This window comes from Castor canadensis, chromosome 7 (genome assembly GCF_047511655.1).
Source record: "Castor canadensis chromosome 7, mCasCan1.hap1v2, whole genome shotgun sequence".
NCBI classification, from domain to species: Eukaryota; Metazoa; Chordata; class Mammalia; order Rodentia; family Castoridae; genus Castor; species Castor canadensis.
Window position 1 is genome coordinate 90,938,732 of NC_133392.1, and position 27,490 is coordinate 90,966,221.

At 42.9% G+C, this 27,490-nt stretch overlaps 2 protein-coding genes across 8 annotated transcripts in view; both read left to right on the forward strand.

The window, feature by feature from the left end:
* Mcoln3 (mucolipin TRP cation channel 3) overlaps window positions 1-4,261 on the forward strand; it is a 28,153-nt gene extending 23,892 nt beyond the window's left edge. For 6 of the 7 annotated variants that reach the window (XM_074079565.1, XM_074079563.1, XM_074079567.1 and 3 more), the window contains exons 12-14: window positions 636-842; window positions 2,875-2,968; window positions 3,264-4,261. In XM_074079565.1, the coding sequence (XP_073935666.1) occupies window positions 636-842; window positions 2,875-2,968; window positions 3,264-3,502 (540 nt within the window). In that variant the 3' untranslated portion in view covers window positions 3,503-4,261. Of the gene's footprint in view, window positions 1-635; window positions 843-2,874 lie in introns of all 7 variants that reach the window. The other variant, XM_020184063.2, reaches the window with a different exon arrangement.
* Window positions 4,262-13,989: 9,728 nt separating this feature from the next.
* The window catches only part of Mcoln2 (mucolipin TRP cation channel 2), a 55,656-nt gene continuing 42,155 nt past the window's right edge, over window positions 13,990-27,490 (forward strand). Inside the window, exon 1 of the mRNA XM_074079569.1 lies at window positions 13,990-14,137. Within this exon, the coding sequence (XP_073935670.1) occupies window positions 14,064-14,137 (74 nt within the window). The 5' untranslated portion in view covers window positions 13,990-14,063. The remainder of the gene's footprint in view (window positions 14,138-27,490) is intronic.

Genomic DNA, 27,490 nt, shown 5'->3' on the forward strand with positions numbered 1-27,490 from the left:
CTATTGCCATATTTATAAACTAGTAAAGTATGACCAACATGAGAGAATCATGATTCACTTAGCTCAAATCTTCTTTGCAATAAATCAGATAATTAAGTTATTTCTACCATGAATGAAGTCGAGTTTAGTCAGTTTGATTCATCAATATTTATTACAGCAAGATCTAGGCAAGCCTTCCCAAAATGTGACTTTATTTGTTTTAAAGTAGTATAAGGAGAAACTTATAGAGATATTTGAAAATTTTGCTACCAGAGCTATTGTCTTGAATATTATGCATTATTTTAAATGGGGAAACTTTAGAATGAGACACAGGTGCATGAATGGTTGAGACCTGAATATCTCCACACATTTCAGTGTTGCAACTCAGAAGGGGAAGAGGAAGGCTTGATTCAGAAAGGTCCTGAGTGTGCAGAATGACCTTTCTGCCTTCCTCTCAGGCTGCTCTAGGTAACAGGAGCTCATTACAGGGTTTATGCATCCCAAAGCAAATGCTCATGGCAGGCTACCTCAGGTTATTTCTTTGAAAGGTAGCTTGGGCTATCTGCCCCTTTATTTTAAATACAACGTCATGATCAAAGGTCTCAAATGGGAAAAAGCATGGAAGAAAATGAACTTATTCTTTTTTCTTTTTCCAGTTCCGTTCTCTGAACAGTGTTTCTGAGTGCCTCTTCTCTCTGATAAATGGAGATGACATGTTTGCAACATTTGCAAAAATGCAGCAGAAAAGTTACTTGGTCTGGCTGTTCAGCAGAATTTACCTCTACTCATTCATCAGCCTCTTTATATACATGATTTTAAGCCTTTTTATTGCACTGATCACGGATACATATGAAACAATTAAGGTAGGTTTATCAAGAGCCACAAGCAGCAGCATTCTTCCACAACTTGGATAAGAACAGTAAATGTTAATCTCTAATGTGGGGGAAAAGTTGATAAAATGTTAATTTCTATAGGTTAGAGAAGGACCTCAATTTCAGAACAAAAAAGAAATGCAGGAGAAACAGGATTTCTAGAATGTTGAAAGTCTTGTTTCTAAGTAATTAGACTTTTTAAGTAAGATTTCTAACCCTTTATTAGAATTACAAGGGTCAGTAGGTATTGGGTGAATAAAATAGATGGCATTTCAGGAAGCCACATTTTGGCGGGGTACTTTAAGAATCCAATTTTCATAAAGAAAAATTGACCCCTTCATTTGGTGTGTGGTGTAGCCAAACCCATTACTCTTTCAAGGCCACTCATGGCACAACTGCAGGGGCTTAGCCTTTAGAACAGCAAAGGGATCTGTGTGCCAACTGCTAACCATCATGCTTTCTAAAGTCAGAAACCTGCTTTGCAAAACCATTGCCTCTCGTATTTAAAAAATACTTTCGAGCCTCTTGAAATATGGAAAGGTAGACTATCTACATATATTTAAATTTCCAAAAATCGTATGGCTGGGGTGTACTATTAGCATAGGCATTTTCCATGTGGGGACTTTTCTTTCTGGGAGTGAGGGGAAAATGAAGCATGATACCATGTGACTTGCCCAGGGATGGAGAGAAGGCTGCTGTGGTTTGGAGTTGATAATTGTGAATAATTTTGAATAATATACTCTCGTGAAGCCTGGGCCATGACTTCATTCTTACTGAACCAGATTTCAGGAAATGTCTCCCCTCCTCATTCTTCAAGACCTGCTCAGCAGATGTATGATTTGGTCCCCAGGGCCACTGGTAAAGATGGCATGTATCTGTCCAAATTCCTCTCTATGAAAGTTCACTATCTTCAGTTCTGTGAGCAGAGAACTGTGTCCCTCACAGGTGACATCCAAAATCTCCAAGCATAACTTTTGAGGACACGAGCCTGAGCCTCTTGTTTTAGATGTTAACCGCTTTCTGTGGGCTCAGGGAACTTGCCAGGTGGGGAAGGCAAATTATTTCTGATCTTTTTTTGCTCAAGGCAGAGGTCTTAGACCCTGAACAAGTATACATATGGGGCCCTTCAACAAACCTGTCTGCCTGAAGAAGTGATCCTAACTGGGTGTACAGGTTGGAAAGGTATTTTATAGCATTCAGATCTTGGCTTAGACACTTGGACCAGCTCAGAAGCAACCAAGACAGTATAGAGGTCATCCAGGGAAGGCTAAGAATGTCCACCTCTCGGCCCCTAACAACACTGTTAATCTAGATCAGTTGAGCTTCTCATGGCCAGAACCAGGTTCCAGTCAAAAAGAATTAACCTAGAAGGTAACACCCACGCACAGGAAATCAATGTGAGTCAATGCCCTGTATAGCTATCCTTATCTCAACCAGCAAAAACCCTTGTTCCTTCCTATTATTGCTTATACTCTCTCTACAACAAAATTAGAAATAAGGGCAAAATAGTTTCTGCTGGGTATTGAGGGGGGGGAGAGGGAGGGGGCGGAGTGGGTGGTAAGGGAGGGGGTGGGGGCAGGGGGGAGAAATGACCCAAGCCTTGTATGCACATATGAATAATAAAAGAAAAAGGAAAAAAAAAAAAAGAAGCTCGCTTCAATTCACACTGGTCTGGAAGTCATGGGGCTGGGGAGCAGAGCAGAAACAGAGGGTGTCAGACTTTGGGATATGGCTGGCTCTGTTCTTCCCAGAAGGAGGACACAGACCCAGACTTAAAATGCCCACTGTGAGTTGAGGTGGATCTACAAAAGCACACAGCAGGGCTACTCAGAGTCCCAGGCCCACTGTACCTCAGCTGAGTGTAACAGAGGCTCCAGAGGCTATGTCTCCTGAAAATACTTGACAGTGCTAAACTTTCCCTCTGGAAGAACCCCCTTCCTTGACAAATGAGCCATTCTGAGTTTGGAATAAAGCAGTTTTCAAGGGGCTTATTAATGAGAGCTTTTTTTATTCTTCTGCATAGCACTACCAACAAGATGGCTTTCCAGAGACAGAACTTCGAAAGTTTATCTCAGAGTGTAAAGATCTACCCAATTCTGGAAAATACAGATTAGAAGGTGACCCTGCAGAGTCTTTATTCTGTTGTTGTAAAAAGTAGCTATCAGGTTTATCTGTGCTTTACAGGAACATATAAAGTGGCTGAGGTGGGAGATGGTGTGGATATTTTGAGATCAGGCACAGATTTTAAATACTATTATTTTGAGCTAACAGATAGCTATAATTAATCAAGAACTCTGTATTTTAAAAACAATATCTAATGTCGTCACTGCTCATATTGGGTTTGTTTTTTTAAAAGTAACCAATGTTGATGAGGAAGTTACTGGATTATTATTCTTGTTTATTTTATCATAGTGTTTGTTCTCTATGCCCTTCTTTACTTGACTGTGGATTGTGCCCTCAGTGGAAAACCATCCCTGGCCTCACGGAGACTTTGGAAAACTCAGTGTCTACCCCAGAGAAAGCAGCCACAGTTACTGTGTCTAGTAATTAGCACATTTTCCAGCCTTCTCTTGAAGGACAGAATGAGAAAGAAGCAATCATCACCAGCTAATAGTGTAATACCTGGCTCTAAAAGCACAATTCTTATTTGATCTGCTTTTAGTTTTAGAGAGGATCAAGTAATTTAATGTTCCTTTATAAGTTTTCTTTCCTTTCAGTGCTACATTACAAAGTTGAAAGATTATCTGCACTTAAATGAAAAGTATATACCAAATATATATTTGAAGAAATAATGATTATTTTATTACCACCTGAGGCCTTATGAAAACCTGGGATACACTGGGCATTTCCTAGGCATGTTCAGTCCTACAGCAAAGTGATTTAGGATCAGAATCTGAGGTTTTAGGGAACATGGCTCTGTAACTCAAGCAAAAAAATATTTTGGAAAATAATTATGCTCAAAATTTAAAAATAAGTGAGAAATGTGTATTTTACAAAGACATGAAAATATTCTCTACCTCTTATAGATCACTAATGGGTAATTGCAGGGATTTCTGTAATGTTTGTTTTGTGTACTGTTTATTCAAATAGAAATGAATTGAATGATGTGTAATAAAGGTTTTATCCAAGCAAGCTTTTTTTTTTTAAAGGAACTGATGTTTTTAAACTTTCGACTTTATTTTAAAAGTTTAATGAGACACTGAAATCTTACTACTTAATCATAGTAAAGACTACAGATGTTGAAATGTGAGGTTTTACAAAACAATTTTTGTAGTACCCATGGCTCTTTAAAAAATGCAAAAACCTAAATCTCTAGATGAGTATGCTTTGGGGCTTAGTTCTAATAATTGTATCCCAATCATGTTTAGAGTGAATTAAAATGCAATGCGAACTTAAACATCGTGTTGATTAGTGAGAAGTCCTTCTTGTTTCCCTTCATGAGATTTTTAGACTGATGATAATACTTCAATGGAAATGTGGAACCACTGAGCCAGCGTTGGCCCTGGAGCTTTGCTGTGCTCTCCAGTCATGGTGTTTCTTCTGTGGAATTACGGCCAGTGGCTTGGCATCTTCTAGTCTCCTTCTCCTGCTTCTCTGAGTTTTCTTATTGTGCAGGAATCCTTGAAAAATTTGAATGCCTAATTTTTAGTAATGTTGCCCCTGAGAAAATAGCTATACTATTTCCAGAAACAGCACTGACATTTTTTGAACTGCTCTCAAACCAGAATAATGTCTTGATTTGAGTGTGCAGACTGCTACGAAACCGAATTCAACAACACATCAAAAAGATCATTCACCACGACCAAGTAGGCTTCATCCCAGGGATGCAGGGGTGGGTCAACATACGAAAATCAATAAACGTAATAAACCACATTAACAGAAGCAAAGACAAAAACCACTTGATCATCTCAATAGATGCAGAAAAAGCCTTTGATAAGATCCAACATCACTTCATGATAAAAGCTCTAAGAAAACTAGGAATAGAAGGAAAGTTCCTCAACATTATAAAAGCTATATATGACAAACCTACAGCCAGCATTATACTTAACGGAGAAAAACTGAAACCATTCCCTCTAAAATCAGGAACCAGACAAGGATGCCTGCTATCTCCACTCCTATTCAACATAGTACTGGAATTCCTAGCCAGAGCAATTAGGCAAGAAGAAGGAATAAAAGGAATACAAATAGGTAAAGAAACTGGCAAAATATCCCTATTTGCAGACGACATGATCCCATACCTTAAAGACCCAAAAAACTCTACTCTGACATAGATTTTAGAGTACATATATATGGACCATTGAGAATGTCAGGACGTTTGTAAGAACGAAATGGAAGTCACTTCTTCTCCAAGGGTTCTAGCCTCCCTAGCCCAGGAGATCGGGACTGGCCTTTGTTGGTGATACTCCTTGTCTGGAAGTCAGGGGCTTTGTTCCTTCTTCCACCATGGATGACTCTCAAGCTTGTAGGCATAAGAATCATAAGAATCATGGGAAGATCATAGGATCATGTTAAATCCATGGTTGTCCAGGTACTTCCAGCAGAGATTTTTTTCAGTACTAAGGATGGAACTCGGCCTTGCCACCACTTGAGCCACACCCCAGTCCTTCTGCTTGCAGTGTATTTCTCAGTTAGCATCTTGTGCTTTTGCCTAGACCAGGATCTTCCTGCCTCCACTTCCCAAGTAGCTGAGATTACAGGCATATGCCACCACGCCCAGCTTCTTTTTGAGACAAGTCTCACTAACTTTTGCCCAGACTGGCCCTAAAGCAGAATCCCTCTGTTTCTGTCTCCCGGTAGCTGGGATTATAGGTATACACTACTAGGCACAATCCCAGCAGACATTCTCATGTGTCAAGTCCTAATTGGAGGCCAGGGATTTGCACTTGTAACAGCCACACCAGGTGATTTAAATCAAGTGGTAGGTAGCTGCCTGGCCCAGATCTGGACCAGGAACTAGAAAAATCCCTGTGATGGAGCTATAAATACAAAACTGCCCATAAAGGTTGGGATTCAGACTGGCCTTCTGCCAGTCAACAGGGAAAGCATATTAGTCAGGGTTTGTGTCTTCTGCTAAGATGGCTTTAGGTAGACTTGATTTTGCTCATGCCATGTTTTCTTGGGACAACTCAATGCCATTTTCTTCTTTTACTTTAATAAAGCTTTAAAATATTTAATATATATTATGTTTTAATCATTTTGTCCTAGAATACCACTTTTTAAATTAAATTAATACATATAAAGAGGTATATGAGTTACATGAAAAAAGATAAAATTCTCATTATTTGTAGATATGATGGTCTACATAGCAAGTCTTTTAGAGTCAACAAATTCCAAAAACTTATTAAAGAATAGGCAAGGTTGTTGGATGTAAAGGTCAATTTAAAAAACACTCTAAGCTTGCACTGGGGGTATGACTCAAGTGGTAGAGCACCTGCCTAGCAGGCACAAGGCCCTGAGTTCAAACCCCAGTACCATCAAAACAAGCTTCCTGTCCTATATCAATGATCATCTAGCAAATATAGCAGAAATGAAATAACACTCCCAGTAAAAACAAAAATTATAAATTTTCTAGCAATTTATCCTAAGGTAGAAAGCACAAGTCCTTCCTAGAGAAAAATGTCAAATCTCTGTTACAAGAGGGTGCCAATGACTCACTCTTATAATCCTAGCTACTCAGGAGGCAGAGATCAGGAGGAACTTGAGATCCTATCTGGAAAATACCCAACATAAAAAAGGGCTGGCAGAGTGGCTCAAGCGGCAGAGCGCTTGCCTAGTAATTGTGAGGCCCTGAGTTCAAATCCTAGTACCGCCAAGACAACAACAAAAACCCTCTATTACAGGGCATTATGATTTGAATAACTGTAGAGATAATGTGTCTATGGATGGTGACAACCTAAAGCAATATTCAGTTATCTTCAAATTAACCTGTAAATTCAGTCTAACAGCAATACAAATCCAAATGTTTTGTTTGAAAATAAAAAAAGTAATTCAAAAATTCATATGAGATAAAGGTCCATGAACAGCCTACTTTGAAAAGGAAAGAAAAAGAAGAGATTCACCCTACCCAATATTAAGCCATACAAGTTTATAGCAAAAGAAAAGAAATTTAAACAGAATTACTATGGTAATAATGTGGTATTAATGAGGAACAAAGAGAACAATGAATGGAAAATGGAGACCTAAAACATACAGCATGTACATTTGGAGATGTGTTATAAGATAAAGCTGCGACAGGCATTGTGGTGCACACCTATAATCCCAGCACCTGGGAGGCTGAGGCAGGAGGATCCTGAGCTCAAGGCCAGGCTGGGCTACATAGCAAGACTTGTCTCAAACAAATTGGAAAAAATAAAAGAAGGTGTGTGTGTGTGTGTGTGTGTGTGTGTATGTGAGAGAGAGAGAGAGAAGCACAGGAGGAGAAAGAACAGATTTTTAAAATCTAAGGTGGTAAACTAGGATAACTGGGCCAAATCTAACCTGCAACCTGCTTTTGTACAGTTCTTGAGTTAATTAATAGTTTTCATATTTTTAAAATGATAAAAATTAAAACCTAAATAACATACGAATTAAAGAAGAACTCTTAAGAGAAATTAAAAATTCTTTTGAACTATATGAAACTTACAATACAAATTATCAAAACTTGTGAGGTGCAGTAAAAGTAGTGTCTATAGGGAAACTGAGCATTGAATGTATATCTTAGAAAAGAAGGCTCTAAAATTAATAATCCAAACTTCTGCCTTAGGAAACTACAAAGAAAAGAACAAATTCAGTCTACAGCAGGAAAATAAATAAATAAAAGCAATCCCCCCCCAAAACAAAAAACAGTAAAATCAAAAGTAGGAAATCGAGAGAAATGTGGAAGCAGTCTTGGACATGAGCGATGGGTAGAGGCTGGAACGGTTTACAAGTGAATGCTGGAGAAGGCCTGCATTGATCTGAAGAGAGCAGTAAGGATACTTCTGAGGAGGGGAGAGAAGGGGGAAGGGGAGAAGACTGAGGAAAGTGTGGAACTTCTGGGAGACTGTTTAAGAGGTTGTGACCATGATGCTGATAAAAACGTGGACAGCAAAGGCCATGCTGATGTGATGTCATCCGGAAATGAGGCCTGTCTTAGGGCAGCTGGAGTAGAGGCCATGCTTGTTACAGTCGCAGAGAAGATGGTTACATTGTATTCATGCCCTGGGACTTCCTGGAAGGCAGGACTTCTGCATGGTGAACTAGAGTATCTGTTGGAAGAAATAGCTAAGCAAGAGAGGACTTAAGAAGCTACGTGGTTACTTTTAATCGCTTATGGAAATACAGTAACAAAAGCACGACTAAAGGTAGAATTCGAGATTAATAGGGAAACAGCATTCAAATTTGGAAAATCAGCTGCCTGGCCATATAAAGAGAAAAAACATGCTCAGTAGGGAACACTAAGTATGTTGGCCAAACTGGGGAAGAGGCCCTAAAGGCTGCCTCTCTCCTCTCAGGTCCAGAGTCCCAGCAGGGCAGGGCGTTCCGTGGAGTGGCTCTCTCTCTAGGCTTGCTGCTCAGAGCTGCCTCAGAACTCAGCTCCCTGCATCCCAGTGTGATGCTGCTGCTCAGTCACATCCAGCTGTGGCTCAAGTGGCCCCAGGTATGGCTAAGCTGTGGAGTGGGGCTGTCTGGGGCCTTGGGCCTGCCCCCACCCCCCTGCATGTGGAGGGAAAGCTGGGAGTGTTTCTGTGCTTTGAATAGGAATGTCTATCCTGTGCCTGTCCTGCCACTGCATTTTAGAAGTTGATAATTTGTTTTGATTTTATAGCTCACAGTTGGAAGGAGTTTGTCTTGAATCTCAAACAAGACTTTGGACTGCTAAAGGGAGCTAGCGCTGGTTAAGACTTTGGGATTATTAGGATGGAATAAATGTATTTTTCATCAGGAGAAGGACATGTATTTGGGGGGTCTTTAGAGGTGGTCTGAGTTTAGGCCCAGGATAGCCACGTGCACCATGCCTACACTTTCCTCTTCCAGCTAAATCCTGGGCATCTTGGCCCTGCCTGGAGACAGGACTAGCTCTATAGGCTCAGAGAGCCTGGGGAGGGTGTCAACCCTCCCTCTAGTAGTTTGGGAGGTGGAGAAAGTCACAGACTTCCCCCTCCCCCTGCCCTTCAGGGTAGCCCCCTACCAACCAGACTTGCTACTTCTAGAGGAGAGGAGGGATATTGGGAGGGTAAGTGAGATTGCACACCTAGGCTTAGAAGCAAGGGTGTGAGGCTTATTCAGTGTTTGCTGTCAACACAAGACCAGGAGAGAGTCTGGATCCAAGACTCTGGGCTTCCGCCTAGTGTGGCTGAAGGTAGATAGACCTCCACTCTCGGGGTCTGTGGAGCTCCATCTATTGATGACCCCCAGCTGGGTAACTGTACTGGCACATTTCCAGTGAGAAATCAGTATCTTGGGAGTGGACCAGACTGAATGAAGTTGGGAAAAGAAAAGCTTTGCATTGCAAAGATAGATGGCCTACTAGTTCTACAGAGGCCTGGCTGCCCTTCATCCCTTTTTCCAGAGTGAGGGCCTGGGATGAACAGCATTTCTCCTGCCTCTGGAACTTGCTTGGCTCCTTTTGCTGCCCAGAGCAGCTCTGTATGGACAGCCAGGCTCTCTGGTCTCTCCCAGTGCACTGCGCCTTATCCCTCAGCCAGCTGGAGAGCCTCCCCACCCTGACCCACCAGATGGGTGTTAGAGTGGCAGGTGTAATTTTTGGATTAGAGCAGCTGTGGTGGTCAAGGTAGCAAGTCAGGAATTTCAGATTTCAGATTTCACCTTGGACTCTCAGCCTTCCCCTGAGGCAGTGGTGGGCCAGGCCCTGCCATATCCCACAATGTCTTCCCCTTGGGAGGAAGGGCTAGCCACCAGTTGAGTCAGCATCTAGTCCACAGTACAGCCCTGGAGCCTGTGGGAAGCCCGAAATTGTCTGCAAGTGGCCCTAGAACAAAGCTTCAGTCTTGTAAGAGAGGTGATCACCCCCAGAAGTGGGCAGGAAGAAAGTCTGCTGTTATCAAAGTCCTCTGCCTTGACCAGCCATTCACGTTCTAAGTGTCTAGTGCCCATCCAGTGGTTTCTGGCTTGAGGTGATACTGTCCTTTTAGTTGGAGAAGGGTACAGAGGTAGTCCAGGTGGGAAGGCCAGTGGGCTGTGGGACCTACCTGTGCTTGCCTGGCTCCCTCTAGTGGGAGCCAGGGGCACACTGGCTGGCAACTACGGATTGAGAACATGCAAGGATGGTGTTCCCACCTTCCTTGGCTAAAGATAGGGCTCTGCCCACAATGTGCCTGTTCCACCTGCCAGCTGCCATGCCTTTGGCTTCCTAGATGGAGAGATGGCAGGCAAAATGAGAGAGAGAAAAGAAAACAGGAAACTGTTGTGTTAGGGAAGGTGGGAGGGGATGGGAAAATGGTTTTGATTTTGTGTGTGGGTTTGGTTTTTTTTTTTCCTTGCTTTTTTTGTAGTTGTCTAACTTTCCTTAAGTGCTTTAAAAAAAAAAAAAGTAAGTTGCAGGCTTTGACTGGAAATCCCCAGGGGGTACGGGGCAGGAACCTGAGGCTGCTGTCCCTTATCTGCCTTCAAGGTATCGTCCCTTCCCCCAGCTCCTCCAGGCCCTGAGCCAGGCCTCAGTCTTTCCAGCTAACTGCTTCCTATGAGCCACTACTCTGATGTCAGCCTATAACCAAAAGAGCTGGGGGTCCAGGCCTGGTGACCAGCCCTTCTCAGCCCACTCACTCAGGGTGCTCCCCATGTGAGGCAGAAGGCAGCACCCTATCTGCTGCCATCAGCCCCTTCCAGAGCCCACCTGCCCTGCCCACCCACCTACCCTGCCCTGCCATACCCTGCTCTGCCCCATCTTGGGGTGCTCTGTTTAGGGATGGGCTGGCAGGGCTGCACCCAGCCTCCCTGGTAAGCAGAGACTCAAGAAACCTCTGGGGTCCTATTTTGGTCATGTGACTTCAGGGGTGCACATGGGCCCCCTGGATGTCTGAACAGAAGGGGATGGGAGGGAAGGTCACACCCCTGCAGTCTCACTCTGCTGCTGTAGCAGGCAGCTGCCCAACCCCGCCCCACCCTGCACCTCGAGCTCCTGAATGGGCAGATTAAGCATTTTGTAAATTGCATTTTAAATACATGTTTTAAACTTGTCAAAAAAATAGAATAAAACACTATAACATTTACATTAGTACTACTTAAACTGAAATATTTAGGTATAAATTTAACAGAATGTTAAATTTTTACTTCTTATAAAAAAAATAAGTAAAAAAAGGAAACTTCTATTAAAGGGAACAAAGAATGACCTAAGTGGAGAGATATTTCATGTTCGTGGATAAAAAAATTGTCATGATGTCAGTTTTTCTGAACTTGATCCATAGATCCAACACAATCCCAGTTAAAATTCAAGCAATTTTTTTTTTTGCATCTCAACAAGTGATTCTAAAGTTCATATGGAGAGGCAAAAGACCCAGAATACTCACTGCAATTTTGAAGGAGAAAAACAAAGTCAGAAAACTGCTGCTACCCAATGTCAATACTTACCATAAAACTAGTCATCAAGATAGCATGGCATTGGTGAGAGAACAGACAAGCAGGTCCATGCAACAGAACAGAGCTCCCAGAAACAGATCCACACAAATGTACTCACTGACATTTGACAAAGGAGCAAAGGTACAACAATGGAGAAAAGACAGTCTTTTTAACAAACAGTGATGAAAAACATTGGACATCCACAGGCAAAACCAAAGATCTAGAGACAGAGCTTATCCTCTTCACAAAAATTAATTCAAAACAGATCATAAGCATACATTAAAATGCCAGGTATAAAAGTTTTAGATGATAACACAGAGAAAGTCTACATGACTTTGAGTCTGACCATAACTTTTTAGATTCAACACCAAAGTCATAATTCAACAAAGAAATAACTGTTAAGTTGTTCTTCCTTAAATCAAAAACTTCTCTGCAAAAGACACCGTAAGAGAAAGAAGGCGAGCCACAGACTAGGAGAAAATATCTGCAAAAGAACCCTTAAAACTCAACAAGAAGGGAGCAAGCAACTCCATTAAAAATGGGCAGCAAGCCTGAGCAGACACCTTACTAGAAAGATGCAAGTAAACCATATGGTACTAGGAAACTGCAAACTAAAATGACTACTACACACCCATTATAACTGCCCAAATTCCAACATTGCAGAGTCCACATGTTGTCAGGATGTTGAGCAACAGTAGTTCTTATGCATTACAACTGAGAATGCAAAATGGTACAGTCAGCTTAGAATACAGGCAATTTCTTACAAAACTATACTCTTCATGTGGGCAGTCCAGTGCGTGTGCTTCTTAGTGTTTACCCAAAGGAGCTGAAAAAACATGCTCCTATAAAAAAGTTGCACACAGGTGTTTATAGCAGCTGCATTCCTAACTGCCAAAATTGTACAGATGTCCTTCAGTAGGTGAATGGATAAATACACTGTGGTGTATATCCATTCAATTTACATGATTCAGTGCTACATCATGAAAGATGTAGAAGTGTCAGTGCATACTATGAAGTGAAAGAAGCCAGTATGAACATGCTACATACTTGTAGGATTCCAACATACGACATTCTAGAAGAAGAAAAGCCTAATGATTGCCAGGGGTCCCAAGAGTGGGAGGGCTGAAGAGAGGAGCACAGAGATTAGAGCAATGGTTTAGTCAGGCCCAGTCGCTATAAGTACCTAATGACAGATTTGGTGTCCCATGAGAGCATTCTTCCTGTCTATGGTTCAATGATTGTTACAAATGTACTGTTCCCGTGTGGGATGGTGGTACTGTGGAAGGTAGGGGATACATGAGAACTCTCTATTTTTTGCTCAGTTTTGCTTTGAACCTAAATCTGTTCTAAAAAAACTATTTAAAAAAATTAAAATAAGATTAATATTATGACAGATGAAGTTGCAACAGAGACATAATGATCCACAAAGCCATATGTACTAACTTACCCTTTCCAGAAAGAGTGTCAAGCCTGACTTACAAGGTAGTTTGCTAAAACTGGCTCACTTTATGTAGAAAAATTGGGCTATCTTCATACCTTCCACCACATACAAAGTCGAAGCACAATAGAATTTGATACGAAGGATAAAACTAAAATCTTATAGAAAACACAGGATATTTTTTCTTAAGGGTAAAGGTTCCTTACAGAAGATTATAAAAGCATAAATCAGAGAGACTAATATTCTTAATTTCTAGTTGGAGATACGTATTAAAATAATCACCAGCACAATATTCCTTGTCTTCGCTAGACCCGGAAACTTACAAACACCTGCTAATCCACAGAGGCCGGCACTTGAGGGGACTCGGGGCTTTGCTATGGCTAGGAGGAAAGGTCTTGGGCGGGTCACGTCCAGTCTATGAAGTCCATCTCACCTTCAGGGGCACCGCACAGACCCTGGGCATGTGCCCACAACCTCCTTCTCGCTCCTGAGTCTTGTTGCCACGGCGTCTTCGTTTCGTGCGGCTAGAGTCAAGAGGACGGTGGCTTCACCCAGTCGCCTGGACTTGCTGGACCCCGAGGGTCTTCGCGCTCCCGCGGCCGCCCGGGCCACGTGCACCCTCCGTGCGGACCCCGAGACCCTTGCGCACATCAGAATAGAAAGATCTCGGAATGAATGAACTTTTTTCAATGAGCCTGTTCTTCCCCATCCCCACCGCGCTTTTAAGGCAGGGCCTTGCTATGCGGCCAAGGCTGGCCTGGATCCCCCCGTCCCCGTCCCCGTCCTCCAGCCTCAGTCTCCCGAATGCTGAGATTACAGGAGTGTTCTACCAAGCAGGTTATTTGTGAAGTCCTAGAAAGAGGACCGTCACTTTCTCATCCGGGTGAACACAGCATCAGCACTCGACTGGGTGCTGCGTATTTGCCAAGCTCATCAAACTAGAAATGCCTGCCCCGCCGCCAAATGGACAAGTGAATGGCTGTAGAAAGAGGAGCACCTGAGCGAGTGAAGGAAAGAACGGAGAATCGGGGTAGGGATGAGGAAGGCAGGCCGGGGAGGGGGGCGTGGAGGGGGCGTGCCGCCTCGCCACCACCCTGCACGGCCGGGTCCCAGCCCTGCCTACCGCAGACGCCCGGCCGAGCGGGCGGGGCCGCCTCCGGGACCCGAGGCGGGGGGCGGCGAGGGAGGCAGGTGTCGATGAGCCCGCGGGCGTCCTCCTCCCGTACCCGGGCGCCGTCATGCCCGGAGGAGCCGAGGCGCTGGACCTGCGGGTGCGGAACCGCGCCTCGGTGTTCTGGAGTCCGGGTCACAGGTCGGTACCCCAGGGCGCGCCACAGCGCCACTCGCCTCCCCCCGGGGACGCTCCCTCCTCCGCCCTCGCTTGGGTTCCATCCCGGCTTGGCTCCGCTGCCTCCCGCCTCCACGAGCCCAGAGACTGCTGCCACGTAGAAAAAGTTCTGGGAAACAGCAGCTCGCCCAGCCCAGGAGAGGGGCGGAGTGGTGACCCGGGGCGGGGCGCCGCGCCCGGGTCCCCGCGCAGCCACGGGCGGCCCCCGGGACACAGTGGCCAGCAGAGCCCGCGGCACCCCGATAGCGCTGCCCCCGGGGCCAGATCTGCACGCGCTGGGTCTGGCTGGAAGGGTAAGAGAAGGGGACCCCCCCAACACCCACATAAAGACTTCGAGTTCCTAGGACGAGACCCTGGCGAGGTCCAAATGGGGCCCAAATGCAGAGAGAGGTTCTTCCTGCCGGTCTTCCCATCCTCAGTGTCCTGGAACGTTCTGAAGGCGGAGGCTTGGCTCTCCCGCCTTCTTTCTAATTTTCCCCAGCACAGGAACCCAGAGAGGGGATCGGGTGTTTGTAGGTTAACGGCCAGGTGAGGTGGCTGGTGGGGCATCTTTCAGGACAGGGATTCAGGAGAAATGCTGAAGTCCACGGCTTTCCTGTTCTGGAACTTTCTGGCTAACTTGGGCATGCTTGCATTAACTGCTGGCAGCTAGTTAAATAAGGCCTTTGGGAACAGACAGGCCTTTTCTCAGGTGGGAGGGTTACAGTGTGGTTAATCCCAGCTTCTCGGCCTTCATGAAAAGGCGCACAGTTCAGCCCGATGGTGCTGCCCAGGGGCCCCTCCTCCGTGGTCAGAGCTCCTAGGGCTCCCGAGCACAAACTGGCCTTGGCTTCCGCTCCGAGCTTGAGCTCTCAAAACAAATATATTGGTGGGCCGTTAAACTTTACTAAAGTAGTGTTGAGACTTTTCTGCAGCTAGCAAGGGGATTGGAGGTGTGGAGCTCAAGTGGCAGAGCGCCTGCTTGGCAAACGCAAAGCCCTGAGTTGAAACCTCAGTCTTGCCCCCCCCCAAAAAAAAAGTTAGCAAGAATTCAAGGGAGGAATTTACCTGATCCATGGTGGCTGTCCAGATAAACTAATTTTCAGCAAGTGCGTTATATATTTTTCAGACCTTTGATGGTATGTTTACAACTGGATACTTGTGAATGGCACAGAAAAATGACCAGTGTGAAATTTATAAGCTGTGTCTTTTAATGCTGAGGAGTCAATTTTTAATAGTCCAGATGGGTAGAAGTTATCCATCTACCTTCTCTCTAAATGCACTGTCTTAAAAAGTAAGAAGAGAGTGGACTCTGGATTTATTTACCCTTTTCTGCTTGGGCTGGAACAGGCTTGTGCTCATGGTGGGTGTGGTTTATAGTCTTTTCATCTTGACTCCATTATTTTTCTTAGCAGATTTCCTTCAAGGTCTCACCAGCTTTTGACATACCCTGTGGCTTCTGCGCTCTTCAGAAGCAGTGGCCATTGTTAGAGTAAAGGATACCTTTGGGTGTGCTCGCAAATGGTGAAAATTGTGTGTCATTGTAAATAGAATGGAGAAAGGTGAGGTGAGAGAGAGGTGGGAGAGGAGTCCATGGAAATCAGGATGCAACTCTGATATTTTATATAGAAGGGACCAACTGCATAGTTCTCTCCAGAAGTGGGATGTGGACTTCGCTAACCAAACTGTACAAGTTTTGGGCAATCTGGTGGCCTCTTCCTGTTGAGTCAGAGGTCTGTTCAGATTTTCGCTTACCTCCCTCTTCATACCTTTAGAGGCGTCAAATGCCCACTGCCCAGGCACACCCTTCTCAATAGCAAAACTTCTATAAAATTAGGGTCTAGAGCCAGAGACCCCTTTAAGAACCGTCATACTTTCAATCAATATGCACTTTAAAAAATGAAGGACAGGAAGGTAAAACAGGTCCTGTCCGGGGGTGAGTACCAGTGGGAGGGGGGAGGGTAAACAGAGAGAGTGAAGGAGGGCGGATATGGTGGATGTACTTTGTATACTGTATGAAAATAGAACAATGAAACCTGTTGAAATTATTCTAAGAAGGGGGGAGGGGGCTGAAAGAGAATGATGAAGGGGGTGAATCTAATTAGGATACATCCTAAACACATATGTTAATGCCACAATGAAACCCCCTGTAACTAATATATGCTAATAAAAAAAAAGGCACATTTTATTTATTTTCCTATGTTGGTTGATCTTGATAAAGTGTCAGAGGAGATTATATCCTTTTCTCCAAGGAGGAGCATATCACAGGATTGTTTTACTAAATAAAGCAGTAAATATAAAGTATCCTAAAGAAGCAAATAGGAACAGTCTTGGGACAAATTTTAAACAGCGTGAACAATAGGGAAGTGAAAGTCAGGAGTGATGGTGTTCACGAGTTAATCTCTTTGCCCACTCACTCTTCTGTCAGTGAAGTGAAACCTAGATTAAGAATATTTTTAAAACAATCAAACACACACACACACACAGGTGGCTTCTTGTGGCTAAAGTTTTCTAAGTAAAAACAGTAGCCAGAGAAAATCTTGTTGGCTGTAAAAGTTAAGGGAAAAAAAAAAAAAGTGAACCTTTCCCTGAAGCTAAACTGCTCTCTTCAGCTAACACTCAAGGACAAGTGACTCTTCAGAAAGTTCTTAGGCCACCTGTTAAGGGCTTCCAAGAGAAACTTTATTCCCAGACTCTTTTTTTTTTTTTTCTAATGGGACTACAATATTCTGTTCAGTATCTTCAGTATCAAGTATTTCAAACATGTTTTTGGCTTTGTTTGCTTTTGCAGCCATTTAGGATTTTTTTCCCCTTTTTTCTGATCCTGCTTCAGCCTGAGGTATCTGCTCCACTTTGGGGCCTGGCCTCAGCACCTTCTCCCTTATGTGAGGAGATTGCTTTGGAGAACTACTTGGCCACCTCAGCAGGTGACCTGCTTCTTTTTTTGCTACTTTCAAAGTTGTATTTTGTTTGTATTTTGAAGACAGTTGGGTGGGTTCAGCCTAAGATACCTGCCAGGTAATAATTAGTAACTTGTAAGGCCAAAGATTCTGGAAAATTGTCCTTGGTGTAATAATTCTAGATGACCCACAATTTAAATGATGGACCTTTAGGTTTTTTTCTTCCTTTCTTTTCTTTTTTTGTAGTACTGGGATTTGAACTCAGAGTCTCACACAGGCTCTGTACCATTAGCCAGGCACTGTACCACTTAAGCCACTCCACCAGCCTTTAAATGAAGAACTTTTAAAAGAAAACTACATTACTTAACCCAGCTAGAGGGCAACTAAAGGGATTTCCTTTTCCTTCCTTCCTTTCTTCCTTCCTTCCTTCCTTCCTTCCTTCCTTCCTTCCATTTTTTTGTGGTAGTCCTGGAGTTTGAACTCAGGGTTTCACACCTGTTGGACAGGTGCTCTACCACTTAAGACATGCCCCCAGTCATTTTTCTTTAGTTACTTTTTCCATAGGGTCCTGTATTTTTGCAACGGTCAGCTTTGAATTGTAATCTTCCCATCTTCACCTTCAGAGTAGCTGGCACACACTACCATGCCTGGACTCCAACTAAAGGAATTTTCTTGAGGAGGGGTGAATATAGGAATTCACCAACATGACACTGAGATTGGCTTGTCCGGAATTAAGGTAAAGTCGATGCTTTGAGGGAAAAATGACATTTGTTTGTAACTTCTTTTACTCAGGATGGCCCTATTAAATCAGATACTTATGGAAAACATTAGAGAAAGACAAAAGTTATTTAGGGAGTACCATAATTGCAGTTCTCTCCCCGCTGTAAGGTTGAGGAGTAGAGGTTACCATGTACTCATTCTGCCCCAGAGAGCTGATTCTTCCTTCTGTTTTCAAAGGAGTGTGTAGGTGGTTTATTGAGAAAAAACACTTCTAAAACATGCAGCTCTAGTTCTGCTTTCCTGGTAATCTGAGGCAGCAAAGTGGTGAGGGGATGATTTTATAGGAACTTAGTGGCATGGCTGTCTTTAGGGAAATTCCTGAAAACTTAGCATGTGCATCTTTTGTGGGTGGCTCTAATGGAAAATGAAAAGCCCCTTTGGACTTCCTTCTTAGGGTCTGAGGGACCATGTGTCTATGTTTTGAGAGAGATGCTGAGAAAGAGACCAAAGCTTACTTATTTGCCTTTTTTTTTTTCCTCTCTCAACTTCCTTTAATTGGAGCCCAACAACCTCAGAGCCATGGCTAACTGGACTCTGTCTTTCTTTTCCTCTTATGGACCAGCAAGCCATGAGGAAATTGGAGTGAAACCTCATGTAGGAGTTGTTAATTGGTCCAAAGTCCTCCATCTGCCAGTGGCCCCCGGACACTCATCCTGGGCCTATCTGGTCACTGCTGAAGAAAATTGGAATCATCCTCTATGCTTATCTTCCTCTACTCTATTACCACTCACCACACACAAACTAAGGGCAGGGAAATGCCCGATTGCCTGAGACATAGTAGAATTTTTTTTTTTTAAGCTTATTTTGATTCACAATGTTAACTCAACAATTCACAAGAATGAAGCAACTAGGAAAAACTTGACAAGGAAATTTTAGATCTCTTACGATATACTTCACTGTGGTTACCAGGATGTGTTCTATCTAGACTTTTGAAAATGTCTGCATACAGACATAAATGCTGACATATTTTGAAAAAATGAGATCTCAATCTGTTTTGTAACTTAAAAAAATTTAGCAAATAGGACTGTAATAATTTAACAAATAGGACTGTAATAATTTAACAAATAGGATTGTAATAGGACTGATTTTTCTGACCAGTTATTTTAAAATTGTTGTATAAATCCATACAAGTTTGATTCCTAGATCTTAGAAAGTCTTACAGTATAGCTGTTGCCCAAGTGCCCTTCAGTGTTCACATTTCCTTCTATACGGTTCCTCCATATTTGATAAGTAAAAGTTAAGGTAGATATTCACCAATCTGATTATTAGTGAGTTTTGCTCTTAGTTAATGTTTGGTGGCTGTTCAGACTCTGCCTGTTGTTTTATCAGGCTGTGTTTTTCTTATTAGTAGTTGGGACTCCTCTACAGGTAATAGACAGTAAAGTACGGCATGCTTAAATACATAGTATATCTTTTCTTCCTGTCTGTCTTTTGACTTTTGATGTCTTTATTTTTTATGCTAAGGTCTGTCAGTCATTTTCTTTGATTCTGGATTTTGGCCTACTTAGAAAGACATTAAATTAGCTGTAAAATTCTAGAAGTATAGGATGTCAATTTTATTTTTTTAATGTGTCTTAAGTTTTATAGTTTGCATTCAGTTTGAGAGAGGACTCTAACTTTCTCTTTCCTACTTAGATAGTAAATTATCATGGTAACAATCCATTGAATAATTCAATCTCTGGAAAGACATTAGGAATAGTGAGTAAAACAAAATAGGATTTCTGTCAGCAAACTAGGCACCTAAATTACTTAGGACCAACTAGGTACCTGTGGCTCATGCCTGTAATCCTAGCTACTTGGGAGGCTGAGATCAGGAAGATCATGGTTCAAGACCAGCCAGGGCAAATAGCTCATGAAACTCTATCTCCAAAATAACCAGAGCAAAATGGGATGGAAGTGTGACTCAAGCAGAGCACCTGCTTTGTAAACGTGAAGCTCTGAGTTCAAACCCCAATACCACCACCAAAAAAAAAAATTACTTATGACCCTGTAATATATTTTGGCTAAGCAAGATTTCAGGGTGCTAGTGGAATGGCTCAAGTAGAACAGTACCTGCCCAGTAAGCACAAGACCTTGAGTTCAAATCCTAGTATCACCAGGAAAAAAAAGAAAGACTTTAACACTTTGTGTGTGTGTGTGATGCTGGGGATTGAACCTGGGGCCTTGTGCATAGTAGGCAAGCAACTCTACCATAGAGCTACACCCCAGCCCACTTCTACATGTTTTTGATTCGGTTTTTCATATCAGTATTTTAGATTTTCTATTGTTACTTTGTTATTAATAACTATTATTACTATATGATCTTGAAGGATACTTGCCAAGGAAAAGTTCATGTAGTCAGGTTTCTGTCTCACTTATTAGTTCATTTCTTTTCATTGACCACCTCCCATGTGATGGGTAGTCTGCCATATGCTGGTGTATATACTGATAAGCAAGACCAGGGCTTCATGAAGCTGTGTTGTAAAGAAGACCAACAGAGCCTGTGATCTTGACTATAAAGAAAATAAAGGGACACAGAGGGAGTGGAGAAGGCCACATGTATTACAGTGGTTAAGGGGCCTCTTTAAAAAGGTAACATTTTAGCTGAGAAGTGACTGGTGACAAGAACCTGATATGAAAAGAGTTGGGGAAAAAGAGGTAAGGTAGCTGAAACAGTAAGTGTAAACCCCCAGAATAAGGAATGTTCCAGAGCCAGGAATGAAGCCATGGTGCAGGGGGAAGCAGAAGAGAGGGTATGGAGAGGAGTGGGCTGGTGTGAAAAGGTGTGAAGTTGGATTTTACTCTGAAAGTAAGAAAAAGTTCCAGAAGTGTTTTAAGCAGGGAACTAACATCTGACTTATGAAATTAGTTAATTTAAAGTTAGTTAACTTAGTTTTAAATTCCTCCAGCTAAGGGATAAAAGAGAATGATAGAGGGGGGTGTGAATTCAACTATAATATAAGAACCTTTGATAAATGTCACAATGCACCCCCAATACAGCAATAGTTTTTTTTTTTTAAGTTTTAAAAAATAATAAAATAAATTCCCCTCTCTAGCTGTAGTGTGGAACATTGGGAAGCTGTGGCTATAGTCAGGTGAGAGTTGACCTATTCGGGACCAGGGAGGCTGCAGTGGGAAGAGAGCAATGGAGACCACTCATGATCTGAATGAAGACTTGATAAGCTAGATGTGAGAGTTGAAAAAAAGGAAGAAATCACAGTACAACTCTCCAGTGATGCTGTCTACACTGACTGATGTGTAGGAGTTGGGAGCCAGGCCCTGAAATCCTTTAAGGCTCCCAGAGTGATTCTACTACGAAGTAGGGCGGGAAAGCACAGACTGGACTATGGATAGCAGAGGAGCTCTTGGATGAACAATTGCAGTGTGTTGCAGTGGGAAGATGAGCAGAGGAGCAGGTGAGGGCAAGAGTGAGAACCTATCTGACCTGTGTGTGGTGTTTCAAGAAAGAGGTTGCATTTGGGAATCTTCTCAAGAGATGTTTGTTGGAGATGCCAATGTGACACCATCAGGTGGAAAGTATTTAAATTCACAGGATTGGGAAAGCTTTTCTAGAATACAGGATGGTGAATAAAAGAGCCCTGACCATGCCTTGACCTCTAAGGTCAGGTGGAAGGGAGGCCAGCAGAGCCGACTGAGAAGGGCCCAATGAAGGAAAGCCAGAGGAGGAGGGTTTCCTGGAAGGTGAGAGAAGTGCCTTCATCAGGGCAGTGGTGGTCAGCTATACCAAATGCTGGAGAAGTACTGGTGGGCCTCCAACACAGGAGATGGCTGATCCCAAGCACTTCCAGTGGACCAATAGAAATGGAAACCCAGGTTGTAGCACAGGTTTCCTTGGGGAAGGCAATTGCTGGGTTCGTCCTATCAGATGGCTTTCTTTGTGCTGTGATTTTCTTTCCTTCTCATTCAGATAACATGACCATGTGGAAATCTCCTGAATTTATGGATTACAATGGCTCTTTGTCAAAATGACACACACTTTCAACTGAAATTGTATTTGGACATACTGTTTTTGCTTCATTCCTGACCATTACTCAGTAAGAAGTGTTAACTCAGGTGGCAAGTGGCACAATGAGCCAGTGCCTGTGGTTTACACCTATAATTCTAGCTACTTGAGAGGCTGAGATTGGAAGGATCATGATTGGAGGCTAGCCTGCACAAATAGTTTGAGATCCCCCAACTCCAAAATGATCAGAGCAAAATGGATTCAAGTGGTGGAATGCCTGCTTTGCAAGCATGAAGCCCTGAGTTTAAAGCCCAGTCTCTCTCTCTTTCTCTCTCTCTCTCTCTTTCACACACACACACACACACACACACACATATAAAAGCACGATGTACAAAGGATCACAGATTGGATTTTTTTCGTACTGGGGGTTGAACCAGTGCCTTACACATATTAGAAGGCACTGCACAAGCTCTCTACCACTTGAGCCACTCCCCCAGACACTTTTGTTTTTGTCTGCACTATTATTATTTGTTTTGAGATGGTCTCACAGTCTTTATGTGGACTGTCCTTGAACTAACCATCTTCCTGTCTTTGCCTCCTGAGTAGCTGGGATTTTATGGGCATGTACCATTATGCCCAGCAAATACTGGATTCTTATATTTGGAGTCAAGTTGGGGTACCTGAATTGCCTCATTGGTAAAATGAGGAATAACAACAGTGATGGCTAAAGTGGAGGTTTTTCTACTGGGTTTTGCAGCAGAATCATGTGGGGACTCCTTGTCACTCCTGTCAAGTGCAATAAGGGTCAGGAGTGTAAGCTAAAGCAAAGACAGCCTGGGGCTGGTTGGCTTATTTCCTGACAAGTTACCATCACTGCAACTGGTGTGTGCAGTTTTTTTCCTGGGCAAAGTTCAAGAGCCTTCTTCCTGTTCTCATGGGGGTTTATGGCCCCAGTAAGATTAAGAATCACTGGCACCTTGTTTCTTTTGTTTTCTCAGAACATCAGGCTTCCATAGACTCTTGGTTTGATAAGGCTGAACTTGCTCTTGGTCATATGATAGCCTTACATCTACCTAACATCACATGACTGGATTATCTAGAGAAAGAGCAGGTTTTCTTAATAACTGCCCAGCTTTGCTCTGCTTCCCTCCTGTCTTCACACCACAGTACTGTCAGGTTTCTTTCTAGATTCTGTTTAGTTTTCCATTCCAGCATCTCCAGCGTTTGTTTCACCGCTTGTATGGGTGACTTTCCAGATCTTGTTTGTTTTCTTGGATGGGATGGAGGTTTGAACTTAGGGCTTCATGCTGCTTTTTTTTTTTTTAATGTTTTTTGGTGGTCCTGGGGTTGAACTCAGAGCTTTGCACTTGCTGGGCAGGCACTCTTATCCACTTGAACCACAACTCTAGCCTCTTTTGTTCTGGTTATTTTGGAGATAGGGTCTTGATTTTTGCCCAGGATGGCCTGAACCTGGATGGCAGGTGTGCACCACCTTGTCCAACATTTTTCCATTAAGATGGGGTCTCACAAACTTTTTTGCCCAGGCTGGCCTAGAACCTTGATCCTCCTACCAAAGTAGCTTGGGATGACAGACTCATTCCACCACACACAGCTATTGGTTAAGATGAAATCTTGTTAACTTTTAGCCCAGATGGGCCTCAACTGCAATTCTTCCAATCTCAACCTTTCAGGCTGAGGCTACAGGCATGGGACCCAGGTACCCAGCTCAGCATTCTGTTTTTTTATGCTTAGAAATACTGTGCTTTTCTCTTTGGTGTTTTGATCTTTGATAGTGCTACTTGCTAAGCCTATAAAAACTCCAGGTCATGAATTTCCTATAGTTTAGTGAAACTAACAATTCATAAGGGTGGCAATTGCTCTTATTTATTTCGTGCAATTTCAGTTGATGGCTTTCCTGCAAATACTGGGTCAGTGTAATTTATTAAAAACTTTTTTATCATTATTATTATTTTGTGGCAGTTCAGGGGTTTGAACTCATGGCCTCATGCTTGCTAGGCAGGTGCTCTATCACTTGAGCCACTCCCCAGCCCTTTTTGCCTTTTGTTATTTTTTGGATAGGATCTTGTGTTTTTGCATGGGGCCTGCCTCAGATCTCGATCCTCCTGCCTGTGCCTCCCACTGCACCATATCCAGCCCAGTCAGTATATTAGACCTTCCGTGATTTATGCTCCTTGATTGGTCTGATGTTATAGTCACTTTTACTTTCCATGACTCGTGATGTTTTCTATCTTCTTTCTAAATCCTTTGGTGCTGTTCATTGTTTGTGATGGAGATTGTAGTTTGTTCTGTTTGCTGACCTAACTATTGCTTATGAATTTGTGATTGTACCTTTCAAGCTTTCTGAATCAAATGCCTAGCTAATGCTTAACATCTTAGGGTGTTGGAAAGTGTGTATCAAATGAGTAAATGTTTTGTGCCAATAGGTCCTGTTTGGCTTTTACTTTTTGTTCTTCTGTCTCTGCTTTGCACCATCCTTTTCATACCATCTTACTTTTGTTACAGCAATAAGCTGTCTGTGTGAATGTGTCTGTTTAATAACATTCATGTACTTAGGAGCTGGGCAGACTTACAAATTGGGAATGGGGGGGGCAAGAAAGAGTCCTCAGAGAAGTTTAGAAAACTTACACATTCACATTTTTGCCTTGAGATACTAGAATATTTGAACTAAAATATCATTAGCATTTCCTCCCAAATTTAGATGTTATTTTCAAACTTAGACTTATTAAAGAATAAGGGCTGTGCACACAAACCAAGTGGTAGAGAGCCTGCCTGGCAAGAGTGAGGCCTTAAGTTCAAGCCCCAGTATGAGAGAGGGAGAGAGAGAGAGAGAGAACTATTTCTTGAGCACCTTAATTCTTTATATCAATTAATATTTTTCTGTTTTCTGTCATCCTGTCAGATCATCACAATCCACCAGTACTACCCTGTATTTTGCCAATTGTCTCCTGTATTCAAGGGAAATGTTTTTCAGAGTAGCTTAAATTTTTTCTTTAATCATTCATATTAGAAGTATTACTACTGCTTATAAATAAATTAAGAAACAATTCTGGAAGGATATAGTCATAGAAATAATGTAACATAATGAGTGATTTTTGAGATTCATTACTTACAATTTATTTTTTTGTCTTTTTTTTTTTTTTTTTTGGTGCAAACCCAGGGCTTCACACATTTTAAAACTAGGCAAATGCTACATCCTAGCCTTAAAATCTCCTTTTGAAGCTTTTGCTATTGATTTCCTCTCCCTTCTTCCCCTCCCCTGTTCTCCTCTCCTCCTTTACCTTCTCCTTCCTCCTCCTTCTCCTCCTTCTTTCTCTCTCTGTCTCACTCTCTCCCTCCCCTGCCTTTCCCTGAGACAACTTTTTTTTTTTTGTGGTACTAGGGCTTGAACTCAGGGCCTTCACCTTGAGCCACTCCACCAGCCCTATTTTTGTGAAGGGTTTTTTGAAATAGGATCTTGAGAACTATTTGCCTGGGCTGACCTGGAACCACGATCCTCCTGATCTCTGCCTCCTGAGTAGCTAGGATTACAGGGGATAGCCACCGGCACCTGGCTCCCTGAGACTTCTTAATAAATTAATTTTCTTAGAATAATGTGACCATCACTATCATTTCTTGACCACTGAATGGCAAGGTTTCTTGAGTCAGTTGGGCACATGAGGCACTGTTTCTGTTCCTGTAGCACTCGCTGCACCTCCCAGCATAGCTCTTGACATCTCTCTGTACTTTTGTCTTTTTGTGTCACTTCCTTCCCTTCGTGTGAACTCCTAGAAGGTAGGAAAATGGCTTCAGCAGATCTTGGCTTTCAAGGTCACTAGGTAGTTGACCAAATGCACTGTGTTTTTCTTTTTGTGTTACTTCCTTCCCTTCGTGTGAACTCCTAGAAGGTAGGAAAATGGCTTCAGCAGATCCTGGCTTTCAAGGTCACTAGGTAGTTGACCAAATGCACTGTGCTTTCTCCACTGCTTTGGCAAAAGCAACCTCTTCTTCCTTCAGTCCAGCATTTCTCACACAGAGGCTGGTATGTGGGTGCATGGTGGGAGTGGGGTGGGGTGGGACAGCTCTATGGCCTTACCATCAGGGTTCTAAGAATCTAGTACACACCTTCTCATGTTTTGCTACAAGAAAGGTGTGTAGGGATCATCAGGATGGATAAGTTAACCACACAGGACACTAAAGTGATGGTGGTAATGCTGAGCTCAGTCTTACTCAAACACATCCATGGGGGCTTCCTCTAGGAATCTTCTCAGGACTCTGAAGTCCACCTTTGAGGATGTTGCTCTTGGACTGTTAAGATGTCATCTCGCTCTGGGAAATGTGTCCCTCGATGTTGTTAGTCTAGCCTCCTGTGGCACTTACGTTTTAGGCTGTGGTACAGCATTCATTTGCCCATTGGACATTAATGCATTCACAAGTCTCTCTCCTATACCAAGGGACGTATTCAGTCTTGTATACCAAGTATCCAGTCCAATGCTCGCTCAGCACATTAAGTGCTCATGAAGTCAGTCAAATTCAGTCAGGGGTGACTATAGTAGGCTGAGGGCAAACATATTGTAAAGCCCTCAATTTTTTTTGAAATGAGATTCATTGTGGTAATCATTTTTTATTTCTAAAAGCATTTTGTTTTGCTGGGCACCAATGGTTCACGCCTGTAATCCTAGCTACTTGGGAGGAAGAGATTGGGAAGATCGGCCTGGAGGCGTGGATCCAGAGGTAGAGCCACCTGCTTTGCAAGCTCAAAGCCCCAAGTTCAAACTCCACTCCTACCAAAAAAATTAAATAAATAAAAGCATTTTGTTTTCTCTAGTTTTTCTTGGAAATATTTTTACCCATGTTGTATGGTAAGCATGGTTTTTTTCCTAATGGGTCTAATTCTATTATACTCAGTTCTGTTTCTAAATTTAACTACTCACTGAACATGTTTTTCAAGTTATTTGTTAGAGTGTTCCAAGTCCTAGGATGAACCTCTGGAGAGGCCTCCATGTTTTCTAGAATATGAGGGGCAATTCCAGTCTGGGACCCCCAGGCTCAAGCAAGGTCATGGTTTCAAATTCCCTGATCATGCAGGTGTGAGGCTCACAGGGCTTGGTTGTGGCCATCATTTCTCAGGCTGGGTCTATTTTTTAATGATTTCTGCTTTCTTTGGAGAGAAGATTTGGAACCACTCTGCTGTCCTCTGTAATCCTTTAAACCGGGGATAGGCAGGTTCAGTGTTGGCTATTTTCCTGAAACATCAGCCCACTGGGGAGAAGGATCTCCTGTTAGGTCTTGGGTGGGTTTTGGTTCTTGCTTCCCTTTCCTGAGGCCACACAACTCCACGAATGTGTGAATGGAAATGGATCTTACTTTTATAGGCTTCCACTGAGATTGGTCCAGGAGCCCTCTGCTCTCTTTTGACTACTCAGGTCTTTACAGGCACTTCCCTCCCTACCCCCTCAAAAAGCAGGAGTTTTCTTTTCTCCTTCCTCCCTCCCTCCTTACTTCCCTCTCTCCTTTCTTCCTGCGTTTCCTTTCTTTCCCCCTTCCCTCCTTTATTCTTTCCTATCCTCTTTTCTGGCTAACATCGCCCACTAATTCTGGAACCCAGAGTGTCTAAATAACTCACATTAGAAGTGGAAAATCATTAACAGCTGAACATGAGCTTTCAAGGGTCACTTCCTTTTGGGCTTCTTTTAAACTTGTTAGTCAATGCAAGTA